The 17,609-nt window shown below is 42.6% G+C and overlaps 1 protein-coding gene across 1 annotated transcript in view; it reads right to left on the bottom strand.

Moving 5' to 3' along the window:
• LOC149458731 (trans-1,2-dihydrobenzene-1,2-diol dehydrogenase-like) overlaps window positions 1-13,064 on the bottom strand; it is a 32,592-nt gene extending 19,528 nt beyond the window's left edge. Inside the window, exons 1-2 of the mRNA XM_089681792.1 lie at window positions 12,894-13,064; window positions 7,124-7,235 (exon numbers count right to left, since the gene is read on the bottom strand). Coding sequence (XP_089537918.1) covers window positions 7,124-7,235; window positions 12,894-13,064 — 283 coding nt within the window. The remainder of the gene's footprint in view (window positions 1-7,123; window positions 7,236-12,893) is intronic.
• Between the last annotated feature and the right edge of the window lie 4,545 nt (window positions 13,065-17,609).

The following is a 17,609-nucleotide window of genomic DNA, read 5'->3' as shown; positions in this document are numbered from 1 at the left end:
ACTATGGCATTAAAGGATAAGTTCACCTTTTTTTCTAAAATCCAGTTTCCCTTATGTACCAATAAACCATTAATGTACCTCTGTTGCTGAAAAATAAAAGCTTTGTTTAATTTTGAGAACCTTGCTGTATTTCTTCATCATTTCCTGATATGTAGATTTAGGACAGAGAAGCCAGTGAGACACAGGAAGGAGTTTACCAGCTGATCTCATTAGCACACACATCCTGCACTGACCTCATTAAAACCCACCCCCTTCACCCATCAACTAATTTTTCTCAGCATCCCCAGCATCTCTCCACACGTGCATTTGCCTGGCTTCCCCAACATCCCTTCAGAGAGGCTCAGGCCCAGGGGCAGACTGACAACTCATGGGGCCCCCGGGCAATAGATGATCATGGGGCACCTGTGTCCTTGCCAAAACTCAAAAAAGCCTATGAAAAAGGTACCAGGCAGGGGCGGACTGACAACTCGTGGGGCCCCTGTTCAATAGGGGATCATGGGGCCCCTGTGTCCTTGCCCAAACTCGAAAAAGCCTATGAAAAAGGTACCAGGGGCATCTCATGGGGCCCCCTACTGACCCTGGGCCCTCAGGCAGTGCCTGAGTTTCCAAATGGTCAGTCCGCCCCTGCTCAGGCCACATCCTAAACTCTCTGGGGCTGCATGCGGCGCATGGGAAACCCCTGATGTAGTGCAAGGGCATGCCTGATTGGATACAGAGTGATTGGATAGATTCTGTGTCCTTCTATCATATAGTTATGGTAAATCTAAAGGAGATCGTACAGAGATTGTACAATCAGATTGTAAAGCGTATGGCCAGATTTATATATCTAAAATGAACTAGTTGCGCTTTCAGTGTCATTAATTGTTAACGGCGCACAAAACACAGAAGCAAATACACACTTTGCCATATGAAAAAATGGGTGGCAAATGCAGCAAAATGCACAGTAAAAAACACGTAACTCGCCCCAAGCCAAAATTCCCTATGAGCTACTTTGCCACGCGTAGCGCAGCCCATTGAAATCAACGGACTTCCCTATGTGTGTCACTGAAAAAACAAGCCAAAAAATATGCGCTCCCTCTACTCTCGGTGTGAATGGGGCATGAAAGTGAAATTGGTGCGTTTACACAAAACAATAAGGCTCCATTCACATCTATGTGTTTTCGATTCCAAAGCTTGCTGCAAATGTGCATCGTGATTGTGTTGTCATTACATGTTAAAGGCACCCCAAGTGCGGCAAATGCACCAAAAAGTGCGGTAACGCACAGTGCTCCACTCCACAAAAAGTCCTGGAGCTTCTCTGATGTGATTGTTGTGTGTCAAGTGAATGGGCTGCCCTATGCATGACAAGTGAAAACGCTCCAAAACACCCAAAACAAGTGCATGTGGGAATGTGAGTTTTTGCTACATGGAGATGTGGACGGGGCCTGACAACGAGTGTCTCCATCCACTCCCTCCTATGTACTTGTATAAAGATGGTCATACACTATGCAATCTGATTGTACAATCTCTGTACAATTTCTTTTAGATTTGCCACGACTATGGAATAGGGGCACACAGAGTAGAGATCAGCATAGGGGCACACATTGTAGAGATCAGCGTTGGGGCACAGAGCGCAGAGATCAGTGTTGGGGCACACAATGTAGAGATCAGCGTTGGGGCACACAGCACAGAGATCAGCGTCGGAGCACACGACGCAGAGATCAGCGCTGGGGCACACAGCACAGAGATCAGTGTCGGGGCACACGGCGTAGAGATCAGCGTCAGGGCACACGGCGTAGAGATCAGCGTTAGGGCACACTGCGTAGAGATCAGCGTCGGGGCACGCGGCGTAGGGATCAGCATTGGGGCACACAGCACAGACATCAGCGTTGGGGCACACAACGTAGAGATCAGCGTTGGAGCACGTGGCGCAGAGATCAGTGTCGGGGCATGCGGCGTAGAGATCAGCATTGGGGCACACAGCACAGAGATCAGTGTTGGGGCACACAGCACAGAGATCAGCGTTGGGGCACACACCGTAGAGATCAGTGTTGGGACACGGGCGTAGAGATCCGCGTCGGGGCACGCGGCGTAGAGATCAGCGTCGGGGCACACGGCGTAGAGATCAGCGTCGGGGCACGCGGTGTAGAGATCAGCGTCGGGGCACGCGGCGTAGAGATCAGCGTCGGGGCACGCGGCGTAGAGATCAGCGTCGGGGCACACGATGTAGAGATCAGCATTGGGGCACACAGCGTAGAGATAAGCATTCGGGCACACAGCACAGAGATCAGCGTTGGGCACACAACGTAGAGATCAGCGTCGGGGCACACGGCGTAGAGATCAGCGTCAGGGCACACGGCGTAGGGATCAGTGTCGGGGCACGCGGCGTAGAGATCAGCGTTAGGGCACACTGCGTAGAGATCAGCGTCGGGGCACGCGGCGTAGGGATCAGCATTGGGGCACACAGCACAGACATCAGTGTTGGGGCACACAACTTAGAGATCAGCATTGGAGCACGCGGCGCAGAGATCAACGTCGGGGCACACGGTGTAGAGATCAGCATTGGGGCACACAGCGTAGAGATAAGCATTCGGGCACACAACGTAGAGTTCAGCGTAGGGGCATGCGGCGTAGAGATCAGCGTTGGGGCACGCAGCGAGAGGTCAGTGTCGAGGCACACGGTGCAGAGGTCAACATCGGGGCACGCGGTGTAGAGATCCGCGTCGGGGCACGCGGCGTAGAGATCAGCGTCGGGGCACGCGGTGTAGAGATCAGCATTGGGGCACACAGCATAGAGATAAGCATTCGGGCACACAGCACACAGATCAGTATTGGAGAGCACACTACTGTATAGAGATCAGTATTGAGGCACACAGCTATCTCAGGCAGAAGGTTGCACTGTGTCGACAGAACCTTCTATAGACTCCTCAGATAGAACCCATCTCGGAAGGAATTCAGCCTCTTTCGGTGTCATGTATAGATGATGTTGCGGCATCTGATTGGTCAGACAGGATTGTGAAATTTGCTTTGACATGTGAGATGTGATCAGTGTGCCGACCAGGGCACAGGAGTCATTGGACAGAACCGAACCTGGCCAGGGACACCATACCAGACACAACAGACAATGACACCACTCCGCCATCTCTGGTGATTGTCCTAGCCACAGAACCTGATCCCCTACACACCTCCCCCGCAATCCTGTCCTGTGACCCCGCACTCACTGTGATGGAATGTATTGGTGACGATGGGCAGTCCATGTGATCAGCGTTCCCATAGATAATCGATTTCCTGGGATTACCTGGTACTCCAGCTCCAGGGTAGCCCCCGTCTTCATAGTCTGGAAGAAGCACTCCCTCTGTCCGGCGAGCAGGGAGAAGGTACAGTCTCCATCTACCTTCTGGCTGAAGGCCAGTCTGCACTGTACACTCAGAGTCCTTTCTTCCAGGGGGTGATGTTCCCCTCACTCTCTGCCGTCCAGCCCTGGTGCCCAGGAGAACCAACATCCCTTCTTCCGGAGGGCGGCAATGCTCCCCTGAAAAATGCTGCCCAAGGCAAATACCTTGTTTGCCTTGTAGCAAATATGTGCCTGTATCACTCCCTCTTCTGGGATGCGACAATTAACCACTAGCCTACAGGGCACTTATACCCCCTTCCTGCCCAGGCCAATTTCCAGCTTTCAGCACTGTTGCACTTTGAATAAAAATTGCGCGGTCATACAACATTGTACCCATATTAATTTTTTATCATTTTCTTGTGACAGATAGAGCTTTCTTTTGGTGGTATTTAATCACCTCTGGGTTTTTTATTTTTTCTTAAACAAACCGAAAACCACTGAAAATTTTGAAAAAAAAAGTTTTTTCTTAGTTTTTGTTATAAAATTTTGTAAATAAGTGATTTTTCTCCTTCACTGATATGCGCTAATGAGGCTGCACTGGTGGGCACTGATAGGCTGCACTGATGGACACTCATAGGTGGCACTGATGAGGAGAAACTGGTAGGTGGCACTGATGGGCATTGACAGGCATCACTGATGGGCACTGAAAGGCAGCACCGATACATGGCACTGATATATGGCACTGATATATGGCACTGATAGGCAGCACTGACTGGCACTGATAGGCAGCACTGACTGGCACTGATAGGCGGCACTGACTGGCACTGTTAGGCAGCACTGACTGGCACTGTTAGGCGGCACTGACTGGCACTGATAAGTGGCACTGACTAGCACTGATAGGCGGCACTGATAGGTGGCACTGATAGGTGGCACTGATTGGCATTGATAGGTGGCACTGACTGGCACAGATGGGTGACACTGAAAGGCAGCTCAGATGGGCACTGATATGTGGCATTGATGTGCACTGGTAGGCACTAATATGTGGCATTGATGTGGCACTGATGGGCACTGGCAGGTGGCACTGATGAGCACTGACACAACGCACTGATAGACACTGACAGGTGACACTGCTGGGGCTACACTGATCATCAGGGCACACTGATCATCAGTGCCCTGATGATCAGTGTACATGTCCTCTCCACGGAAAGCCAATTACCGGCTCTCCTCTCCAGCGTGACAGCTAGAGAGGAGAGAAATGCCGATAACCGGCATTTCCCTGTTTACATGCGATCAGCTGTGATTGGATACAGCTGATCACATGACCGAGCCGACATTTTCGGCTCTTTCTGTGATCGGTGATCCGCTGTGTCTGAGGGACACAGCGCACCGCCGATCGCCGCGCTCCGCACTCCCTGAGCCGCACATGCGTGGTAAGAATGGGAGGACATCATATGACGTCCTCCCAGAATGGGAGAACCACCTTGCGCCCGTCATTGGACTATATGGCGGGTGGGAGGTGGTTAAGTGAAGTCTTCTGGGAGATGAGCTACAGGAAGTGATGGAATCTGAAAATCATTTCAAATATTCAAACAAACTGAGTCTGGGCCAGAAATTGCATTAGAAAATGCTTCTATTTATTATGAAAGTGAAATTCTGCCCGGAAAGGTGAACTTATCCTTTACAGTGTATCTAAACTCAAAAATTCAGCTACCACATCTAAGGACTGTTAAGTTGCAATATAATACATTATGTCCTTGGATTTCACATGGATATACTGACCAATACTCCCATGTGAAGGGCTTATTTGCCCACATGTGGATGCAGAGATGTTCTATGTATCTACATGCAAGCACTTCTATTCATGCCTATTGGATGCAGCAGATGCATGGACAGAGTTGCTGGTCCCAATTTAACAGCCGTGTAGATACATGTTTATGTCTCTGAACACTCCCATATGGAAGAAAAATATATTTGAAATATATTTTAAAAAAATTCTTCCAAAATATATTGATATATATTTGAAATGCTACAATTTTGGCCATATTCAATATATTGCAAAATATATTTCAATTTAAAAAAATATATATATATATATATATATATATATATATATACTGTATGTTGAAATGTGTTTTTATTACAAAATATATGAAAGACATTTTTAAAAATACACTTCAAATATACTGTATGTCTTTAACAAATCTACATTTTTTGGAATGCATTTACAAATATATTTAAACATATGTCAAAATGACTTTTTATATGTTAAAAAATCTGAAGAATATATTTAAAAAATACATATTTTTAAAAATATATATTTTTAAAAATATATTCTTCAGATTTTTTTTTTTACATCTAAAAAAGTCATTTTAACATATATTGCACGTGATAGGTAAGTGAGCTCTCAAAGATCACTACAGCTGCTGAACACTGAAAGGTACCACAGAACAACCTTCAGAGAATCATGTAAAATCAAAGCTCAGGAACTCACTCCAGGATAGGGTCAGGTTATCTGTTGTCCTCTGCCAGCTCAGCTATGGCTCTGGTCTCCTAGTGTGCGGCTCTTTGGGTAGTGAGAAGCTCCCAGGGAGCCCCAGAAAAAAGGAGGCCCAATAGTGTGATATTGCATCCAATAAGATGAATTTATTAATCCAGCAGAACAAGAAATGACAGCTACTGACCGTATAAAGTATCCAAGATGGCCACCAGGACCCACGTGGTGCCGACAGTAAGACGTCTCTGCACTGTAGCTCCTCCCCCATGAATACGTGCGGTTGCACGAAATGCGTCAGAGAGGAGCTACAGTGCAGAGACGTCTTACCGCCAACACCACGTGGGTCCTGGTGGCCATCTTGGATACTTTATGCGGTCAGTAGCTGTCATTTTTTGTTCTGCTAAGTTCCTGAGCTAACCTTAAGAGGGGTATCTCTTACATGCGCATACTGATTGTGCATTCGGTGAGTGCGCAATCTTTTATCAGTTTTGGATACTATCACCCTCAGATTATACTGCTGGAATCCCTTTGATTTTCCAATCACATAACCCACTGGGATATTGTGGACTATTTCTCACTTATCACTTGGTCGGTCACATCACAGTGACACTAATGATATTTACATATGTGGATTATATGTTCATTTTTTTGGCACTTGATATGCACTTATATATGTGTTTTGCGTGATAATTGTATACACCAAGTCACGTTAATATACATTTTCTGAAGCCCTTTATTATACTTTGATCATATATTTATGCTATATACATTACTTGTGATATTTTAAGCGCTGCGCCTTCCGTTTACATGATTTTAACATGTATGTTTAAATATATTTGTAAATGCATTCCAAAAATGTAAATTTGAATTTTTAAAGACATACAGTATATTTGAAATGTATTTTTAAAAATGTTTTTCATATATTTTGTAATAAAAACACATTTCAACATACAGTATATATTTATTTATTTATTGAAATATATTTTGAATTATATTGGATATAGCCAAAATTGTAGCATTTCAAATATATGTCAATATATTTGGGAAGAATATATTTCAAATATATTTTTCTTCCATGTGGGCTGAACACAGACAATGTTAATTCTGGGACACGCACCCACACCTGCACAGCTGTCAAACTGGGACCAGCGGCTGGTTCCATGCAGCCATTGCTTTCCAAAAGTCATGAACAGGACTGCCTGCACAGGGATGTATGGAACACTTGTGCATCCTGCTCAGGATAAATGGACCTTCACGCAGGCATATGGATTTCTATGTCTGAGTGAATGAACCATTAAAGTGAACTTCTTTCTTACCAATATTGGGGTCTTTGGCAAGCTCTTCATATGAACTGTACACTTTTGGTATGCTGTGAGTTACTGCAAATTCTTTAGCACGCTTCTGGTCTTTTGCTGCAACAGCCACTGCCTGCAGGGTATAAATAAGAGTGGCGAGGATATTAAATGTAATCAAAAAAGATTATTGTGCATAATAGACAGAGATCATAAACGTGGAAGGTAGAATAGATGTTTATTGATGGTCTGTACAAGCGCTTACCTGTGCCTATAGCCCATTACTGGTGATGTGTTCGCTTGAACTAGCTAGACAGCAGCCAGCCTAAAGCTGGCCATTTACAGAGTGAATTTAACCTGGCTCCTGATGAACTGGCCAAAATGTGCTCAGTAGGTGGCCCTGGAGGCCCCCTCCCATTCAGATGAAGGGACTGCTTGGGTATTTTGACAGCTGGCTCAGCCACCTTTCAAACTATAAAAGCCACAGTCGGAGATTTGTCCATCCATGCTTGTGTAATGGCATCAGTTTGATGATTCTGAGATCATTTAGAATTCATTGATAAGTGCGTGTGACCTGCAGTTGACTTCTTTTGACCTGCTTTGGGTGGGCTTTGCATGGTCATAGACTTGTATAAGAATGCACTATCCTTTTGAAGCAAACAAGAACCCGTCAACATAGGATCTTAGATATGTTTTCTCCTGTGGACCTCAGAGAAGGCCTGTTCTGAGTACTCTGTTTTCTCTGGACCCTGGAAGATTATTTCTCCACAGGTAATATGGAATGAGCTCTTCTGCAACCTGCGAAAAGCAACCCACCTGAGCAATCCCACCCCTTGTATATGCGGGGCGGATGGCAATTGCTTCAGCAACTTATGATTGGCTCGGTACAGTGACAGCTTATTGGTGGGATCACTGAGGTGGGTTCAGACTAGAATTTGAACATGCCTGCGATCATCCTAATGCTTTGCATGCATTTTTCATGATGAAAAAAGGCTCTGGACAGCACCGGGAACTGGAAGAGTTAAAAAACATTTTCAAATGCAAACGCTTATAAACGCGATTTGCCACGTTTAGCCGCGTTTACAAGCATTTTGCATTTGAAACTGATAAAATCGGCTGCTGAACGCAAGTTTTCTGCATCCAAAAAACGACTGTAAACTCAAATGCCTGTAAATGACTGTAAACAAAGATGTGTAAATGGACACATAGGAAAACATTAGGGTGAGTTCAGGAGCTGCTGAAAAAAATGCTGAACAGCTCCTGAACGTGAGTTTATCAGCTGCAGTGTACATGAGCCCTAACAGGTACTGTTGCAGTAATTTTAGTTATTCTGTTCCCTCATCTTCTCTTAAAGCTGGACTCCAGGAATCTATTTTTTTTTTTAATTTTACATAGGTGCAGCTTGGTTACATCCAATTCTCCATCTCACATCCAGTGGAACACTGGGGATTAAGAAATTCAGTGTTATTGCCCGTGCTACATACAGTCAGTGATGGTCTATCCTGAGTGCTGCTTGAACGGCTTGCAATCTGTACACTGAACATGGGAACACTCATTGAGCACCTACTGCACCACATTCAGAGAACATCTTGTATTTTTTCCAGTGAAAACAAAGCATGTTCTACTTGCACAAGGCAGAGAGGAGGGGTGGAAGAAGTCACAATACCCTATTACTATTGGCTTGTTTAAAGTGTATGTTAAGGCAAAACTTTTTTCTTAGTTTTGGATAGTGTATAGAAGGTTTAGACCGTCTGACAAATTTTTATTGCTGTTTTTGTCCCTGTTGGAGATCACTGAGAAATGAAGTGATGGAAAATACAAATTTTTAGTATGGTCACAAGAACTTGATGTTAGGGTGTTCTATGGCAGCTGTGTTATAGGAGAATTTCCCTCACTATAAGTAAAGATTCCTTCACTTCCCATTGCATGTCCAGGACAAAAATGAAAAGAAAGCTACCATCATTTTATTCTACAGGGCCTGATAGGAATCAGCCTAAGTCTGCAGCCCCTGCCCTCGTTATTTTCACCCTCAGGCCTAGGAGAAATAAAGCTCCAGACACCGAAGTGTTCAAGCTAAATCTTTGAAAGTTTATTACAAAGTAAGAACTGTTATACAGAACTCAGTAGGCGTTGCTTCATCTTAGGATGACCAATGAAACTTTCCATTCTTATCAATATACCCTGTTTCCCCAAAAAATAAGACCTACCCCGAAAATAAGACCTAGTACTATTTTTGGGACTTGCTAAAGTATAAAACCTAACCCGAAAATAAGACCTAGTTGTGATCAGGGCTTTTTTTTCAGCCGCAACATGGCGGAACGCCATTCTGCCACCTCCAGCACTGGCCCTGCGCTCACCCATATCTAATGTCTCTTATAAACACAGAAGTGCGGCTGAAGTGACAGCACCATCCGCTCCCACAGAACCTCCCTACCTCTGTACTCACTGTGGGACAGGGAAGGAACAGATATCTGCGGCTGCAGTATGCAGTGTGTTTAGGGGCGGGGCATCTCCTCCTGCAGCCTAATGCATGGAAGCCGATGCCCCAGGGTGATCACCGGCCAGTGGGGAAGAGGCGGAGTGGTGAGTGCGCTTGGTGCACCGAAACGGGAGCTACAATAGAGAGGGGCCGGCTGCTGACAGCTGTATTTTGCAAAGCTAGCTAACCATATAAGGGCAGTGGAGGGGGAGGGTGATGTGCAAAGGTGAGCTGCAGTCAGGTGTTGCAGAGGTAAATTGAGTCAGGCGATTTGCAGACAGGGTGCATCGGTGAGCTGCGGCTAGGGGGGTGCAAAGGTGAGCTGCAGTCAGGTGTTGCAGAGGTGAATTGAGTCAGGTGAGTTGCAGACAGGGTGCATAGGTGAGGTGGGGGTGCAGAGGTGAGCTGAGTTGCAACTCACCTCTGCACCCCCTGGCCACAGCTCAGCTCTGCACCCCCCAGCCACAGCTCACCTCTGCATCCCACGTCTGCAACTCACCCCTTCACCCTGTCTGTGGCTCATATCTGCACCCTGTTTGAAACTCACCTGTCAAGTCACCCCTGCAGCACCTGACTGCAGCTCACAACTGTCATCAGCCGGCTCTCTCTATAGTAACCCTCATCCACAACTGCCTGCAGCTCACCTCTGCACCCCCTGTCCACACCTGGACATTTAAAAAATAAGACCTTCCCCAAAAATAAGACCTAGTGTGTTTTTTTGAGCCCAAAAAAACATAAGACAGTGTCTTATTTTCGGGGAAACACGGGTAGTGTTTCTGAAGAACAGAAATTGAGGGGTACCATATAAAGTAGTTCCGTTTACAGTGAAATGGAAACTATTCTCAGAAAACAAGAGAGAAGTTACAAGCAAAACTAACTGTTCACACATCTAGAAATGGAGGCATTATACAAAAAATACATAACTGTTCAGGGTTTTAAAATAATTTTATAGCAAAAAAGGAGGAGAATTAAAATACTATCTGATTAGAAAGGTGGTTAAATTTGACAAATCATGGATAATGGCCAATCAGAGATATATCCAGTGCGATAGATAGATAGATAGATAGATAGATAGATAGATAGATAGATTGTAAGCTCACCTGGTGATCCTGAGCTGGCAGTGTCTGCAGAGCAACCATGAAGTCATTGCTAATCTTTCCTGCAGCACAGATGCCCCATCTAGTGGCCATAGTAAGGGATCACAGCTTCAAACAGAACAGGTACTGCCAAATATTCTCTGTTCCTGTTCATGCCTGCCAACCTGCCTTTATACTGAAATATACTGGGTGTGTCTATTTATTTGTGGTTAACAAGATAAAAAATCTGCTGACATATCAGTGCCAGGAATGGAGCCAAGGTCTTATGCAGCGTGACAGTTAGATGCTGGGTAATGTTACTGCCTGCCAGCAGAAGGCACTGGGGACTGCAAATGTGTTACTAATTACTGCAAAACAGAGCTGCCATCAATTTCAGCCTTCTTATAGATGTGGGCATAGAACCATTTCTTTATTGGTCATGATTTTAAAGTTCAAGAAAGTTTGCGCAAAAAGTTTACCAAATATGAAAAATTGTATTTTAGTAGCAGTTCATACACTTTTCAACATATGTTGGTTTTAATGGAAATATCTAGTTTTTTGTTTTGTTTTGTCTTGCTTTATTATAGTCATGATTTAAAAAAAAAATCTAAAGTGTAAAAAAAACTGCATTTCGTTTTAGTCATTTCAATATGTAATTTTGTGAATATATAATAGGTAGTCTTATATCCATACAGCAGGTAGAATTCTCACTTTTTTCTAGTTTCTTTTTACTGTATTACTGTAAAAAGCCAGTTTGGTTTGTTGAAATATGCATGTAGTACTGAATGAGTTGGAGTGACACGTGCCTTTATTGAACAGTTCAGTCCAAAGTGTCATTGAGATGGGGCCAGCTGAAATGTGCTGCATATTTACTGAGAGCTTCAGGTCTCATACTAACAGTTGGCAGCCAGAAGAGCTACATCTTGATCACATGATTGCTGTAATAGCCAGTCACTCTACAGCCTGCCCTATGTTCTTTCTCCTCTTGCACAGAGAAAAATACATTGTATCTTTTTCTCCTTGCTAGAGGAGAAGCTTGTAAACAAAGTTGTGTAAAAAAATAAATAAAACAAAGATAAAATAGTTAGATCAGGGTTTAATCCAGCTCAATGAGAACATACGTACCAGTTTTGTGAATTACCTAAGGTACCATTTATTGGAATATATAAAAACAATGCAATATACTCACAAATCCAAATGGGGATCGGGCTTAGATACATAAAGCGTCAAACTCCAAAAAGAGACTCAAGCCACAACTCTAGGTGGCCATCAGCAACATCACAAAGCAGGACCAGATGCTACCACATTTCGAGGGGTATACCCTCTTCTTCAGCGCTATTTGACTGCAAACTTGGATGTTTTTAATTAGTATTATGGATTAGTAATCGATCACACCCCCAAAAATCAGTGAGGGGAAGGGTTCACAATTCAGCTAAGAGAATAAAAACAAACCAAAAACAAACTTTGAAAGTGACAGAAGTGATACAGTGGTATAAAAATAAAAAAGAATAATGATCAAAGTAAAATTAGTTACCAAATCAAGATCCTAATGCTTAAAACAAAATAGCACAGGAAAGACAAAACAGACAGATACAAATAATGTATAAGAGTGTATTATTCCTTATCAAACATCAAAAGATATGCAAAGTATTATCCTTATCATGTTTCTCAGAGAAATGGTGGACTACTGAGTGGATGCCAATTCCCTTTAGAATGTTCCTCTTGTGTTTGCCAAACCTGATTCTCAAGGCACACAAGGTTCAGTAGACATGTAACAAACCGCAAGGGCAGATGAGGTCATATATGACAGACTGAGTACCACAATTAATAAACTGCTTGATACTATGGCTCTTACAATTAGATCCTGTCAATTCCTTCAAGTCCTTCCTTCTTGCTATGCCTCATGTAATCACAGGCTGCACAGTTTCTCACACCACACTTATAGCTGCTCTTTTGGTCCAGGAATGAGCCTTATTGACCAATTTGCCTAGCTTTTATATGGCTTTCAACCCTACCAGGGGTGATAATGCTCATGAAAATCACATTGGGCTTTTCAGGCAAGACAGTGGTCAGGACAGAAATCTGTTTAAGAATAATTAATTTTTTAATGAATGCACATTGGATAGTAAAATCCCTGTTATTAAATCAAGGGGAAAAAATTATTTGATTCCTTTCTGTCTTAAAGCCTTCATGTTAAAAAGGATTTTTGTGTACACTGGACTCTATACTTTATGTGTACCTTATATTTGCTATAATCCGCCTCTATAATGGAGTTCTCATAATCCTTCTCTAAGAATTTTTTCATTAGCACTTGACTATTGCTCATTGTAATCTTCAAGTTTTGTGCAAGCTGGCCTAAGTCTACAAGGGGTATTACAGATCCATCTAGGGTGGTGGCTATTCTGTGCATGCAGGCAAAAATTGCCTACCGTTGGCTTAAAATGGGTCTTTGATATAATACTCAGGTCACTAACGTACCTTAATTCCAAGTCCAGAAACACAAGACGAGAGTCATCCACCACATGTGTGAGCCCATTGCCATAGGGATCGATCTGACAATGTGCAATAAAAGAACCATCCCAGTTTATGAGGATGTCCTCAATTTATCTACAGTATAGAACCAGGCTTGCCCCATAAGTGTTATTGAACCAAGTATGAACTTTGTCCCAATAACCCAGAAAGATGCTAGCATAACTAGGGGTACACCTCGCTCCCATGGCTGTACCTTTCACCTGTCTGTAAAAGTCACCCAAGAAGGTAAAATAGTTATGTTTCAATGTGAACTCTATACAATCATGTATAAAACCTTCCTCTTTGTGGTGAATGTACAAAAAGTATTGAACTGTCTGAAGACCAAATTCATGCTCTATGGACATATGCAGTTATATAACTTCAAGAGATACCCATCTATGTCCTAGTTGCCACTTATAATTAGACAGGATATCAAGCATATGACCAGAATTCTTCACGTAAGAGGGGTGCTCTTATGTGTCAGGGTTGAGATTAGGGTAAAAGGTCACGGTAAGGGTCAAATTTTTTAATTTTGTCCCATTATCAGTTTGTGTCAGTAAGGATATAAAAAAAAACATGAAATGTGCACTATGTACAAACAACAAATAACATACACATATGTGGTATCACTACAATCATCAGAAATGGGAACATTTGTGTGGGTTGTTCATTGGCTGTAGGCCAGGGTAATGGCAAGACAAGAAATTTGCAGCTAAATTTAAAAAATGCTATTTATTTGACTTTTTTGGGCCCGTTTTCTTTTGATAATAAAAAAAAATCAAGAGATATCCATGAACATTTACCACCATAATTGACCTGGATACACTAAATAATGATGATGACGAGTACAGCGTTACAGGAATTAAAGATTTATTTTTCCTTCATCATGAATGGGTTAAGAAAAAAATAATAAAATAGACCCCAAATCTTTATAGTTTCTCAATGCAATTAGATGATTGTCACCCAATGCTGTTGATTTTTCCTGGATCAAGTGACAATGAGGATGACCAGGGTTGATTTCAAACCTCAGTAGATCCCCTGAACTAACATAAGGTATTTTAGGGGTAAAGGTCTCTTGGAAGGGTTGATTTCCTAAGCCAATAATTATTATTCCCCCTAAATGACAGGAGTGATGTCTGCTGTACACATGGTAAGCAATAGTCTTAGAATAGCAATTCGTATGTCTGTTTGGTAATTTATAAAAAAGGAGATTGTCAGGAAGTCATATCATATGTACATAGCCAGCTACAATCTAATGTGGATAGCCAGATATAAAATATTGATACAGTCAGGGTGAGAATTATTCTACAGGTTTTATATAGCACTTGCACAGCGCTTTACAAGATAATAGAGATAATTTACAATACAACTGAAGACAAGAGGGTTAGGAAGAACCTCCTCATGAGAGGGACAACACGAGGGAAAAGTAATACAAAAGCTAAACCCTCTGTAGGGATGAGTTCAAGAAAGCAAAATTTCAGCTGTTATTAAGGTTTAGGAAGAAGTGGAATAAAGTTCCCTGAAGAGATGAGGCTCGCAAAGTAGGAGACAGCCGGACAGTTTAGGGTAGGAAGTTCTAGAGGATGGGAGAGGCTCTGGAGGAGTCCTGGACATGAGCATTGCAGGAGATGATGGAGATAGAACATCACTACTAAATCTGCATATTGTGGAGTTGTATTGTTTTTGGTATGTAAGAAGTTCCCACATTAAGGGTTACAATTCTTTTTTTCCGCTGGTAAATTTTGGAATGTGTGTACTGTGTATGGAAGAGAGTAGAGGCCCTTTTTGGATGGAATGACATGCTATGTAAAGGCTATTTTGTTCAGAACACAAAAGCAGGTTATATCGTAAAGCGGCCTTCATTTCTTGCTGTAGGCCTAAAGCTACATAGATGTCTTACTTCTAGGCAGTGCATCCAAGAAAAAACAACAGACGCTAGTAAAAATCTTTTCATTTCACATTTTTATTACCATATTTAGTGTTTTGCCTCTTTTAAAAAAGAACTAACAAACATATAAAAATACACTTTAATTCACTTTCATATATTTATGTATATTTCCATAGTCTGTGTGATCTGAAATTTATTTTCATTTCTGTTACACACCAGCTGTTAGCCAAATCAAGCTTGAGATGGGAGGGGCACCGGCATAGAGAATTTAGAGCTAAAGGGTTAATTCACCTTTTCAGAAAAAATGTAAGAAAATAACATTGTACACCCTCCCCACCCCCAAGTCCCCACTGTACTTGGTCAGTGCCCATGCAATTGGTGTAGTGGTCTGGGGATTTGAAATCCCTGTTCTTCCTCTTCCTTCAGCAGATCAGAGCGATGCTCTGTGCCGGTTCTGACCAATCAGAATCACCCTGAGCAGAAAGAAAAGAAAGAAGAGCGGGGATATCAAATCCCCAGACCACTGCGTGGGCACTGAACTCATCACCCACAAAGGTATGTACAGCTCCATGGGACCAAGGAGATTGTACTGTCTTCAATATTCATTAGTTAATTATTCATGAGTTCATTATTTCATTTTTTCTACAACAAGAACTTACACTTTAAATTGTTGTGTACCATCAAACATGTTATGCAGCCACATAGCACAGTGGGGGCACCATAAGAATATGTACATGACTTTACACCTCTCTTGGCAGGTAAAGTAATTCCTGTATATGTGTTTAACCCCTTAACGCCAGCACCTCCCAGCCCTTTAAGGGGTTTCTGATGCCAGAAGGTGGGGGCGGGGTTTATGATCATGTGACCACCAGGATTGGCTGTCACAACGGTCACATGACCGAAAAGCTCCCAATTGCAACTAGCGATCTGGAGTTTTCTGTTAGGCACCAATAACTGTGCTGGGAGTGTGAAGGGCGCACGTTCTCGGCGCAGGTTTGTTTACATTTTGGTAAGCAAATATGCAGTCTGTCAGCATGAAGGCACACCGTCGAGAGGCCATATATTTGCGTACTCTCAGTGCTATGAGCTTAAAGTATAATTAAAGACAAAACCTTTTTTTAGTTTTTTGTTCACCATTATCCTAAGTAAAAGAAAATCCCAAATTTTGGGTTGTCCCCAGAAAACTAAAAGAGGAAAATTTTCCAATGGGGTCACTAGTTCTGGTGAATTGGTGGTCCCCAAGGAATTCCCTTAATTTGCAGAGATTTTCTCACATCCTGATTTGATTATGGGACAGGAAGTGAAGGTAAATCTCCACAATGGGACACAGATGGCAAACAATAAACGGACAGGTATTATAACTCACCCTTCTATCCAAAATGAAAAAAATGTTTTGCCTATAGCTCTACTTTAAGATGTGTATCTAAGTTGTTGGCTGTGTTTCTATTTAAATAATATGGTCAGAGGGGTTGATTTACTAAAGGCATATAAACTGTGTTTTAATTTGTAAAGAATACCCATCAGCACAAGGTAAAAAAAAAACAGCATTTTTGCTTGCACATGATTGGATGATGAAAATCAGCACAGTTTCATCACATTCACTAAGCTCTACAGTTGCACAATGGGTGCAACTGCAGTTGCACAGTGCACAGTCTATTTGCCTTTAGTAAATCAACCTCAGAATGTATAAAGTCTGGCAGTGAAATGCAGTGATGGGAGACCATAGGGAAGGTAAGTACTGACCCCTCTGATGCCTCCTGTGGTTCACAGTGAACCTGCTAATCTGTTACCTTGCCTGGAATTATTAGAAATTAAAATTATTTGGTTTAAGTAGTTTTAATGAATACATTACTGGACTAAATTGTGTTTTATTTAATATCTACCTTAAGTTCAGCTTTAAATGCGTACTGTAGTCAGTCCTAAAACTGTAAATTGAACTGGAATGATGGCTGAGCAAGGAAAAGCAACAAGTTCACTTTAAAGATGGACCCTGTAAGTATGTTGTACTTACCTTCCCTATACTTCCCTGCAGTTGTTTGCCATCAGGACTGTAGAGAAGATCCCTCCATACGCTCTATATTCGATCCCAGTTGAAGTTTACACAGGGTGAAGGTACAGCATCCCTATACTATGTCTCTTTTCTTCTGCCTGCATAGAGGGTGGTGACGGTGCAAAGAGAAGTAAAGGGGGCAAGAGTCAAAGTGCATTGCCTGCTCTAAATTGCCTGAAGTAGTTTTCAGTCTGCCATATTGCCCTAATGCCCTCTGTGGCATTCATTGTGTGCACCTTGCAGCTCAGAAATTCCAGTACCCTATTTTTATGAAAATCACTGAATCTAAGCAAATGAAAATACAGGCCAGTGTGTTCCTTGGTTTTAAGCATTGCCAATTCTCTGAGCCCACTGCTATCTTACATGGAAGTTACATTGCAAAAAAATCTTAATTATTGAACTGTAGTGCAACACAGAAGCTCTGTGAAAAGCCTGCTGAAACTGACTAAAGTGGAAGAGATAAGTCTTCTGACTTTATCACAATTGCAGTATTTTCTGGATCTTCC

The sequence above is a fragment of the Staurois parvus genome, unplaced genomic scaffold (assembly GCF_062004578.1).
Source record: "Staurois parvus isolate SC_StPar_1 unplaced genomic scaffold, SC_StPar_1.0 ptg000279l, whole genome shotgun sequence".
Taxonomy (NCBI): Eukaryota; Metazoa; Chordata; class Amphibia; order Anura; family Ranidae; genus Staurois; species Staurois parvus.
The sequence above is the reverse complement of the archived record's forward strand: the minus strand, read 5'-3'. Positions and strand labels throughout refer to the sequence as shown.